Consider the following 11,823-nt stretch of genomic DNA (forward strand, 5'->3'; position numbering starts at 1 on the left):
CGGCGGGGGACACCAGAAATGGGCTAAACATTGTACCCATTTTGGAAATCGAACCCGCGTCTTCCGGGTGACGAGCGAACGCTTTAACCTCTAGGCTACCCGACCGCCCCTCAATACCCAATGTGAATGATAACGTGCGTAAACGCCCAATGGCTGAAAATCTGAAAATCCTGGTTTCCCTCTTAAATTGTCTAAAGAACTGGCTCCCGGGTGTAAGGGATGGATTAAGATAGGGTCTAATGGGAACATGTCATCTAGCATGATACTGTCTTGCTTAACCAGGCCCTCAGCCTTATAAGGTTAATGAGGTCACATAAGCCTTGATGGCAAAGGCATCAGCATGTATGAGAAAGCAGCGTGAACACAATATTTCACACAGTGGAAACATCTAAGAAGATCTTGTTTTAGTACTAAAATGTATTGAAATCATTCCATTGATAACCGGAATGGGACATAACTTAAGGCATGAAAACGTTTGAAAATTTACAAAATTGTATATATTTCCCCTCCTAAGGAAACATTCATATTTGAAACCTTTTTCATATCTGAAAACTTAGAAAGGGGTCGGAAATTACAGTACCTGTTACAATTAAAAGAAATGCGCAGGAAATACTCTTGATCAAGTGTTTACTGGTGTACCTGAATTCATGGATTGAAATGTCTGCAAATCCGGTCCCAGCATTCATGACAGTGGTGCTTGTGCATACAGCAATAAAAGATCATCATATTTTTCAAAGGTGTATTTTGCATATCAGATAAACGCCCAAATGTAGATCATTTCGGCAAATCCGGTCATTGCATGTATTTCGACTGTATTTGCAATTTTGCAAAATCCTTCTTTTCGTCCCGTGTTGCGTTTCAAGCAAGACGATCCTTGTCACATGTCACACAGTTTTAGAGACTGATGGATTCTTGTAGGAACAGGATGTCTGTGTTGGGGAATATTAATATTGCGATTTTATTGCTGCAAGTCGAAGTATTTCTTTGTCAGTTATGTACAGATGAGCGCATCCTGCCGCTGCCCGATTTCGATAATGTTGAAGTAAGAGAGTACGTCTTGTGGGAGGTATCCGCAGAGAAACTAGAGTGTTTAAGAAAATGTTACTTTGATGTTCGTTGTCACAGCTTCCAGACTTTGGGTTCTTCTGGTAGGTGCACGGGCCATGCTACGGCATTCTCCAGCCCCGACAAAATCTACTCACCCACCACTGTTTCGGCGGGAACCAGCATGTATCTACTACCACGAGGTAAGGATTTACATACTTCATTATAATAGGGTCACGAGGTAGTGAGATGCAGGGTGTGAGGTACGGGGTGTAAGGTACGAGATGTGAAGTGTGGGGTGTGGGGTGTGGGGTGTGAGGTACGGGGTGTGATCCGGGAAGTGGGGTGTGGGGTGTGGGGTGTGAGGTACGGGGTGTGATCCGGGGTGTGAGGTACGGGGTGTGAGTTACGGGTTGTGAGGGTCCGGGGTGTGAGGTATGGGTTGTGACCCAGTATGTAAGGTGCGGGGTGTGAGGTACGGGGTGTGAGGTGTGGGGTGTTAGTTACGGGGTGTGAGGTACGGGGTGTGAGGTGCTGGGAGTGAGGTACGGGGTGTGAGGTGCAGGTTGTGAGGTGCGGGTTGTGAGGTACGGGATGTGAGATGTTGGGTGTTAGTTACGGGGTGTGAGGTACGGGGTGTGAGGTACGGGGCGTGAGGTACGGGGTGTGAGGTGCGGGTTGTGAGGTACGGGATGTGTGGTACGGGGTGTGAGGTACGGGTTGTGAGGTACGGGTTGTAAGGTACGGGTTGTGAGGTACGGGTTGTGAGGTATGGGTTGTGAGGTGCGGGTTGTGAGGTACGGGTTGTGAGGTACGGGTTGTGAGGTGCGGGGTGTGAGGTACGGGGTGTGAGGTACGGGTTGTGAGGTACGGGTTGTGAGGTACGGGGTGTGAGGTACGGGTTGTGAGGTACGGGTTGTGAGTTACGGCGTGTGAGGTACGGGTTGTGAGGTACGGGGTGTGAGTTACGGGGTGTGAGGTACGGGGTGTGAGGTACGGCGTGTGAGGTAAGGGTTGTGAGTTCCGGCTTGTGAGGTACGGGGTGTGAGGTACGGGTTGTGAGGTGCGGGGTGTGAGGTGCGGTGTGTGAGGTACGGGGTGTGAGGTACGGGGTGTGAGGTGCGGGGTGTGAGGTACGGGTCGTGAGGTACGGGGTGTGAGGTGCGGGGTGTGAGGTACGGGGTGTGAGGTAAGGGGTGTGAGGTGCGGGGTGTGAGGTGCGGTGTGTGAGGTACGGGTCGTGAGGTACGGGGTGTGAGGTACGGTGTGTGAGTTACGGTGTGTGAGGTATGGGGTGTGAGGTGCGGTGTGTGAGGTGCGGGGTGTCAGGTGCGGTGTGTGAGGTGCGGTGTGTGAGGTATGGGGTGTGAGGTGCGGTGTGTGAAGTGCGGGGTGTCAGGTGCGGTGTGTGAGGTGTGGTGTGTGAGATGCGGTGTGTGAGGTATGGGGTGTGAGGTGCGGTGTGTGAGGTGCGGTGTGTGAGGTGCGGTGTGTGAGGTACGATGTGTGAGGTGCGGGGTGTGAGGTGCGGGGTGTGAGTTACGGTGTGTGAGGTACGATGTGTGAGGTGCGGGGTGTGAGGTGCGGGGTGTGAGTTACGGTGTGTGAGGTATGGGGTGTGAGGTGCGGTGTGTGAGGTGCGGTGTGTGAGGTACGATGTGTGAGGTACGATGTGTGAGGTGCGGGGTGTGAGGTGCGGGGTGTGAGTTACGGTGTGTGAGGTATGGGGTGTGAGGTGCGGGGTGTGAGGTGCGGTGTGTGAGGTGCGGTGTGTGAGGTGCGGTGTGTGAGGTACGATGTGTGAGGTGCGGGGTGTGAGGTGCGGGGTGTGAGTTACGGTGTGTGAGGTATGGGGTGTGAGGTGCGGTGTGTGAGGTGCGGTGTGTGAGGTACGATGTGTGAGGTACGATGTGTGAGGTGCGGGGTGTGAGGTGCGGGGTGTGAGGTGCGGGGTGTGAGGTGCGGGGTGTGAGGTGCGGTGTGTGAGTTACGGCAAGGGAGGTATGGGGTTTGAGGTACGGGGTGTGAGGTGCGGTGTGTGAGATGCTGTGTGTGAGGTACCGGTGTGAGGTATGAGGTGTGAGGTACGGGGTGTCAGGTGCGGTGTGTGAAGTACGGGACATGAGTTGCATTTTTCGAAGGTAAACGCAAATAATTTGCACATAAGGGAAGTGGTGTGTATGCTAGCTTTAGTAGGTGGCAATTAAAACAACATTAACAACGGCACGATCAAGTCAACACACATGCGATATGTCTAAACGACCAGCGTGTGTGGGATTCCAACATTCCGTTTAGATATTAGCCTTTGGGCAGATGTTGATGTTTTGAGGACAAATCCGTCCTTCCATTTTGAACCAAAGTGGAATTCTTTGAGACCTGCAGCACTTTGGACCTTCAACAAAAAGCTGTGTTACTGACAATCTATTCTAAGCAGGAGCGGTGGGAAGCTAGTCGTCACGCCGAAGACTCGGGTTTTCTGCCCTCATCGGTAAAACATGAGAAGTATATTTCTGGTGTCCTGCGTTGATGAAATATTTCTAAAACATACTCACTCACTCATTTCTCAGAGCAACGTTAGTGAGTAAGTATGGTTTTATGCCACTTTTAGCAATATTCAAGCAATATCACGGCGGGAGACATAAGAAATGGGCTTCACACTTTGTACCAATAACGGGAATCGAACCCGGGTCTTTGGCGTGACGAGCGAACGCTTCAACCACTAGGCTACCCAACCGACCCTAAAGCAACGTTAACCCAAATCACAATGTTGGTGGTTGTGTTTCAGGTTTTCACTACGTTGGAAGTGCATGTACTAGTGATGGCGACTGTACGCTTGAAAACACCTCGTGCAATGATGGAACTTGCAACTGTGACATTGGAATCATGTTTTCAATTGGGAGGAGAGCATGTGTGACAGGTAATGTTAAAGGTGCACGTCAGGAAGGAGAGCGTGTGTGACAGGTAATGTTAAAGGTGCACGTCAACAAGAAGGAGAACATGTGTGAGAGGTAATGTTAAAAGTGCACGTCAACAGACAGGAGTGAGTGAGTGAGTGAGTGAATATAGTTTTACGCCGCTTTTAGCAATATTCCAGCAATATCACGGCGGGGGACACCAGAAATGGGCTTCACACATTGTACCCATTTCGGGAATCGAAACCGGGTCTTCGGCGTGACGAGCGAACGCTTTAACCACTAGGCTACCCGACCGCCCCCAACAGAAAGGAGAGCATGTGTGACAGGTAATGTTAAAGGTGCACGTCAGGAAGGAGAGCGTGTGTGACAGGTAATGTTAAAGGTGCACGTCAGGAAGGAGAGCGTGTGTGACAGGTAATGTGAAAGGTACACGTCTGGAAGGAGAGCGTGTGTGACAGGTAATGTTAAAGGTGGACGTCAGGAAGGAGAGCGTGTGTGACAGGTAATGTTAAAGGTGTACGTCAGGAAGGAGAGCGTGTGTGACAGGTAATGTTAAAGGTGCACGTCAAAAAGGAGAGCGTGTGTGAAGATAATATTAAAGGTGTACGTCAGGAAGGAGAGCGTGTGTGACAGGTAATGTTTAAGGTGCACGTCAGGTAGGAGAGCGTGTGTGACAGGTAATGTTAAAGGTACAAGTTAGGAAGGAGAGCGTGTGTGACAGGTAATGTTAAAGGTGCACGTCAACAGAAAGGAGAGCATGTGTGACAGGTAATGTTAAAGGTGCAGGTCAACAGAAAGGAGAGCATGTGTGACATGTAATGTTAAAGGTGTACGTCAACAGAAAGGAGAGCATGTGTGACATGTAATGTTAAAGGTGCACGTCAGGAAGGAGAGCGTGTGTGTCAGGTAATGTTAAAGGTACACGTCAGGAAGGAGAGCGTGTGTGACATGTAATGTTAAAGGTACACGTCAGGAAGGAGAGCGTGTGTGACATGTAATGTTAAAGGTGCACGTCAGGAAGGAGAGCGTGTGTGACATGTAATGTTAAAGATACGCGTCAGGAAGAAGAGCGTGTGTGACAGGTAATGTTAAAGATACGCGTCAGGAAGAAGAGCGTGTGTGACAGGTAATGTTAAAGATGCACGTCAGGAAGGAAAGCATGTGTGACAGATCATGTTAAAGGTACACGTCAGGAAGGAGAGCGTGTGTGACAGGTAATGTGAAAGGTACACGTCAGGAAGGAGAGCGTGTGTGACAGGTAATGTTAAAGGTGCACGTCAAGAAGGAAAGCGTGTGTGACAGGTAATGTTAAAGGTGTACGTCAGGAAGGAGAGCGTGTGTGACAGGTAATGTTAAAGGTGCATGTCAGGAAGGAAAGCGTGTGTGACAGGTAATGTGAAAGGTACACGTCAGGAAGGAGAGCGTGTGTGACAGGTAATGTTAAAGGTGCATGTCAGGAAGGAAAGCGTGTGTGACAGGTAATGTTAAAGATACACGTCAGGAAGGAAAGCGTGTGTGACAGGTAATGTTTAAGGTGCACGTCAGGAAGGAGAGCGTGTGTGACAGGTAATGTTAAAGGTGCACGTCAGGAAGGAGAGCGTGTGTGACAGGTAATGTTAAAGGTGCACGTCAACAGGGTGGAGAGCGTGTGTGACAGGTAATGTTAAAGGTGCACGTCAGGAAGGAGAGCGTGTGTGACAGGCAATGTTTAAGGTGCACGTCAACAGGGTGGAGAGCGTGTGTGGCAGGTAATGTTAAAGGTGCACGTCAACAGGGCGGAGAGCGTGTGTGACAGGTAATGTTAAAGGTGCACGTCAGGAAGGAGAGCGTGTGTGACAGGTAATGTTTAAGGTGCACGTCAGGAAGGAGAACGTGTGTAAAGGTAACAAATGTAAACTGAATGTGTTACCCCTACTGTATACTGTAAGTGTTACCCCTACTGTATACTGTAAGTGTTACCCCTACTGTATACTCTAAATTTTACCCCTACTGTATACTGTAAGTGTTACCCCTACTGTATGCTGGATGTGTTACCCCTACTGTATACAGAAAGTTTTACCCCTATTGTATACTGAAAGTGATACCCCTACTGTATACTGCAAGTGTTACCCCTACTCTATGCTGGAAGTGTTACCCCTACTGTATGCCGGATGTTTTACCCCTACTGTATACTGTAAGTGTTACCCCTACTGTATACTGTAAGTGTTACCACTACCGTATACTGTAAGTGTTACCCCTACTGTATACTGAAAGTGTTACCCCTACTGTATACTGTAAGTGTTACCTCTACTGTATACTGTAAGTGTTACCCCTACTGTATACTGTAAGTGTTACCCCTACTGTATACTGAAAGTGTTACTCCTACTGTATACTGAAAGTGTTACCCCTACTGTATACTGAAAGTGTTACCCCTACTGTATACTGTAAGTGTTACCTCTACTGTATACTGTAAGTGTTACCCCTACTGTATACTGTAAGTGTTACCCCTACTGTATACTGTAAGTGTTACTCCTACTGTATACTGAAAGTGTTACCCCTACTGTATACTGAAAGTGTTACCCCTACTGTATACTATAAGTGTTACCCCTACTGTATACTGTAAGTTTTACCCCTACTGTATACTCTAAGATTTACCCATACTGTATGCTGGAAGTTATACCCCTACTGTATACTGGAAGTGTTAACCCTACTGTATACTGTAAGTGTTACCTCTACTGTATACTGTAAGTGTTACCCCTACTGTATACTGTAAGTGTTACCCCTACTGTATACTGTAAGTGTTACCTCTACTGTATACTGTAAGTGTTACCCCTACTGTATACTGGAAGTGTTACCCCTACTGTATACTGTAAGTGTTACCCCTGCTGTATACTGTAAGTGTTACCCCTACTGTATACTGTAAGTGTTACCCCTACTGTATACTGTAAGTGTTACTCCTACTGTATACAATAAGTGTTACTCCTACTGTATACTGTAAGTGTTACCCCTACTGTATACTGTAAGTGTTACCCCTACTGTATACTGTAAGTGTTACCCCTACTGTATACTGTAAGTGTTACCTCTACTGTATACAATAAGTGTTACTCCTACTGTATACTGTAAGTGTTACCCCTACTGTATACTGTAAGTGTTACCCCTACTGTACACTGTAAGTGTTACCCCTACTGTATACTGTAAGTGTTACCCCTACTGTATACAGTAAGTTTTACCCCTATTGTATACTGAAAGTGATACCCCTACTGTATACTGAAAGTGATACCCCTACTGTATACTGTAAGTGTTACCCCTACTGTATACTGAAAGTGTTACCCCTACTGTATACTGAAAGTGATACCCCTACTGTATACTGAAAGTGATACCCCTACTGTATACTGTAAGTGTTACCCCTACTGTATACAGTAAGTTTTACCCCTATTGTATACTGAAAGTGATACCCCTACTGTATACTGCAAGTGTTACCCCTACTCTATGCTGGAAGTGTTACCCCTACTGTATGCCGGATGTTTTACCCCTACTGTATACTGTAAGTGTTACCACTACTGTATACTGAAAGTGTTACCCCTACTGTATACTGTAAGTGTTACCTCTACTGTATACTGTAAGTGTTACCCCTACTGTATACTGTAAGTGTTACCCCTACTGTATACAGTAAGTTTTACCCCTATTGTATACTGAAAGTGATACCCCTACTGTATACTGCAAGTGTTACCCCTACTCTATGCTGGAAGTGTTACCCCTACTGTATGCCGGATGTTTTACCCCTACTGTATACTGTAAGTGTTACCCCTACTGTATACTGAAAGTGTTACCCCTACTGTATACTGTAAGTGTTACCTCTACTGTATACTGTAAGTGTTACCCCTACTGTATACTGTAAGTGTTACCCCTACTGTATACTGTAAGTGTTACTCCTACTGTATACTGTAAGTGTTACCCCTACTGTATACTGAATGTGTTAACCCTACTGTATACTGTAAGTGTTACCCCTACTGTATATTGTAAGTGTCACCCCTACTGTATACTGAAAGTGTTACCCTTACTGTATACTGTAAGTGTTACCCCTACTGTATACTGTAAGTGTTACCCCTACTGTATACTGTAAGTGTTACCCCTACTGTATACTATAAGTGTTACTCCTACTGTATACTGAAAGTGTTACTCCTACCTTATACTGAAAGTGTTACCCCTATTGTATACTGAAAGTGTTACCCCTACTGTATGCTGTAAGTGTTACCCCTGCTGTATATTGAAAGTGTTACCCCTGCTGTATGCTGTAAGTGTTACCCCTGCTGTATATTGAAAGTGTTACCCCTGCTGTATACTGTAAGTGTTACTCCTACGGTATACTGAAAGTGTTATCCTACTGTAAACTGTAAGTGTTAGATCTACTATATCCCGGAAGTGTTACCCCTACTGTATACTCTAAGCGTTACCCTTACTGTATGCAGGAAGTGTTACCCCTACTGTATAGTGAAAGTGTTATCCTACTGTAAACTGTAAGTGTTACATCTACTATATTCCGGAAGTGTTACCCCTACTTTATATAGTAAGCGTCCACCTTCTTACACCGTAAGTGCCTCTCCTTCTATAAACGTGAAGTGCATTGTTTGTTAACAGTGTATTAAGAGTATGTCTCTTCGACAGGTTGCACCGAGTGGGGAAACGAAGCTGTACGGTATTTGGAACATTCCATCTCTGGCTACAATGATGTTTCCCTAACTGGGGTTACGGAGGCTGAATGCCGTCAACGCTGTCTCGCCGCGAACACAAGCACCTTCACCTGTACCACAGCGGACCACCTAGAAAGTGACTGCTTCTTGTCCAGCGTTACCTTTCTGTCCGTTCCAGAAAGCAACCGTAAGGTTGGCACACCCTATACCCATTACCAGCGCACTTGCTTGTAAATTCACCTTAAGATGTTGTTTATTTATGTATCCAACGTGTCTGTGTAAACTGTGACAAGTTGTGTGTGTGTCAACCTTTGACTTTTAGAAAGCCTAATGGTGCAACTTTGGTGGCATATATAATTATTTTTAAATCGACATTCCTCGTTATTTCAATTATATGTTTAATTTCTCGAAAGTTCGAGTTTTTCTCGTTATCTCGATTATATTTTCGTGAGTTCAATTTCAATTTCATGTTTATTTCCCTCCAAATTTCGATTTTTTTCTGATTACTTTGAGTGTGCTCTCCTTAAATCGATTATTGTCTCGTTATTTCAAGTTTATTTCAAAAACTCGAAATTTCGAATTTGGTTCTCGTTATTATAATTATTTTCTCTGAATTACGATTATTTTCTCGCAATTTCAATCCTTTTCTCGAAATTTCAAGTTTGAAAATAAACTTGAAAAAACCCAGGAAATGATCGAAATTACGAGAAAATAATCGGAGTAACGAGAAAGAAATCGAAGTTTTGAAAAAGATAACTGAATAAAAGATTAAAAAAAAACCCCATTCCTGCTACCAAAGTGGCACCACTAGGCTTTCGAAGGAATTTAGTAACCTACCTCATGTGTGAAAGCTTGCAAGCTGTGGGTGTCAACCTTTGACTTATGTGTATACAGTCTATCAATGTAGAGTTGCATCTTTTGGGCGTGCCAGATAACTATGACCTTGGATTCGAACAAAAGACTCGTAATGATTATATTTCAAGATTCATCAGTATCATAACAGTGCTCGGTGTTTTTTACCAACATTGTAAACGTCTGAGATCTGCATCAATTCGAGCTTACTGACACACCAAGCAGACAGGCCGTGACAACCAACTCACCACCCCAGTGCATCAGAAGCCGGTGTCGGCTGGACACCTGTATAATGTGCTTGACAATGTATGTATGTTATTAATGTATTGATGTGGGATACTTAAATAAATAGAGGTTATCACGCGAGTGTGTTTGGGGATGGTCAATATCCTGCATTAGGAATAAACATGATTGTATTTAGAGAACCTTGGCGAGCTAAATACATAGTGTTTATTCCTAATACGGGATGTTTACCATCCCCAAACACACAAGCGTGATAACTTCTTTATCATATATTGTCATTCTTTAATTCTGTGCTTCAAAATCGCTTTCCCTCTCTCACAAACATTACCGAAACATTGCGAGTTTTCCTGGAATGTGCGCATTAATATTTATTACGTCATAGGGTAAGTGATGTGTCAGTCGGACAGTGACAGTAGCCAAAATAGTTCCAATTGAATCTCTTTCTTATACAGTGGCGAAGCAACATAAACGCAAAACAACAATTGTTTTTCATTGCCTTTCGCGGCAATCCATCGGCCTGTCTGTTAGAGTAGCTGCCCTTTGACAGTTGGCCTGTCCTGTCATAACGTTAAGAAGTGTAGTCAGATGTACACACAGCGACCAAACGAAACAAGGTAACAATTCAAACATATTTCGGCCAAATCCAACTATTTTAATTTGTGGAGAAAGGTTCAAGCCACAGAGGTCTACAAGCACAGATATGGCTACTGACCGCACTTGGCTAGGCCTAGTGCCCTCGCAAAATTGTGTCGAAATTTATGTCTCCAAAGTTGCCGAAACTTATAACATGCCTTAGCTACGTCACAGTAAGACACTTATTTTCAGTATATTAGACTGTTCTTTTGATAATGAAAGCAATTATCCCTGTAGTTTATCCAGATTCCCGATGGTTAATTCTGACTCGATTGCCGAATGACAAGGGGGACTCCATGATTGTTTATAAACAATGAAAGTAGTCTCTACTTGACCTATCATATTTGCATCTCTATCCGCATATGACCCCTACGGATATCGTTTTTATCCGTTGGCTTTATCCTGCCGAGAAACCTACCCATCACATGATAAACATTTATCTCTCCCCATTCTTATGCATTTTTAACTATGTATTTTAGTTATTGTATGTTGATGTGTGAAAGTTAAATAAACGTTTTATCTCTCCCCATTCCAACGTTTTACTTAAATAAGGCATTTTGTTTGTGTTGATGTGTGATACTTAAATAAACATTTATCTCTCCCCATTGTTATGCCTTTTTAAACTATGTATTTTAGTTATTGTATGTTGATGTGTGATACTTAAATAAACGTTTTATCTTTCCCCATTCTAACGTTTTATTTAAATAATGTATTTTGTTTGTGTTCATGTGTGATACTTGAATAAACATTTATCTCTCCCCATTCTTATGCTTTTTTAAACTATGTATTTTAGTTATTGTATGTTGATGTGTGAAACTTAAATAAACGTTTTATCTGTCCCCATTCCAACGTTTTATTTGAATAACGTATTTTGTTTGTGTTGATGTGTGATATTTAAATAAACATTTATTTCTACCCATTCTGATGCCCTTTTAAACTATGTATTTTAGTTATTATATGTTAATGTATGATAGTTAAATAAACGTTTTATCTCTCACCTTTCTAACGTTTTATTTAGATAATGTATTTTGTTTGTGTTGATGTGTGATACTTAAATAAACATTTATCTCTCCCCATTCTAATGTTTTTTTAACTATGTATTTTAATTATTATATGTTGATGTGTGAAAGTTGAATAAACGTTTTATCTCTCACCTTTCTAACGTTTTATTTAAATAATGTATTTTGTTTGTGTTGATGTGTGATACTTAAATAAACATTTATCTCTCCCCATTCTAATGTTTATTTTAACTGTGTATTTTAATTATTATATGTTGATGTGTGAAAGTTAAATACACGTTTTATCTCTCACCTTTCTAACGTTTTATTTAAATAACGTATTTTGTTTGTGTTGATGTGTGATACTTAAATAAACATTTATCTATCCCCATTCTAATGGTTTTTTTAACTGTGTATTTTAATTATTATATGTTGATGTGTGAAAGTAAAATAAACGTTTTATCTCTC

At 43.5% G+C, this 11,823-nt stretch overlaps 1 protein-coding gene across 1 annotated transcript; it reads left to right on the forward strand.

The window, feature by feature from the left end:
* The first annotated feature begins 904 nt into the window (after positions 1-904).
* LOC139460655 (uncharacterized) lies at positions 905-8,996 on the forward strand. Its single transcript, XM_071242127.1, has 3 exons — positions 905-1,247; positions 3,830-3,961; positions 8,604-8,996. Exons 1-3 carry the CDS (start codon positions 905-907, stop codon positions 8,861-8,863), a joined length of 735 nt encoding a protein of 244 aa, XP_071098228.1. The 3' UTR covers positions 8,864-8,996.
* The last annotated feature ends 2,827 nt before the right edge of the window (positions 8,997-11,823 follow it).

Source organism: Haliotis cracherodii, unplaced genomic scaffold (assembly GCF_022045235.1).
Source record: "Haliotis cracherodii isolate W230 unplaced genomic scaffold, xgHalCrac1.p SCAF_14, whole genome shotgun sequence".
Lineage (NCBI taxonomy): Eukaryota > Metazoa > Mollusca > Gastropoda > Lepetellida > Haliotidae > Haliotis > Haliotis cracherodii.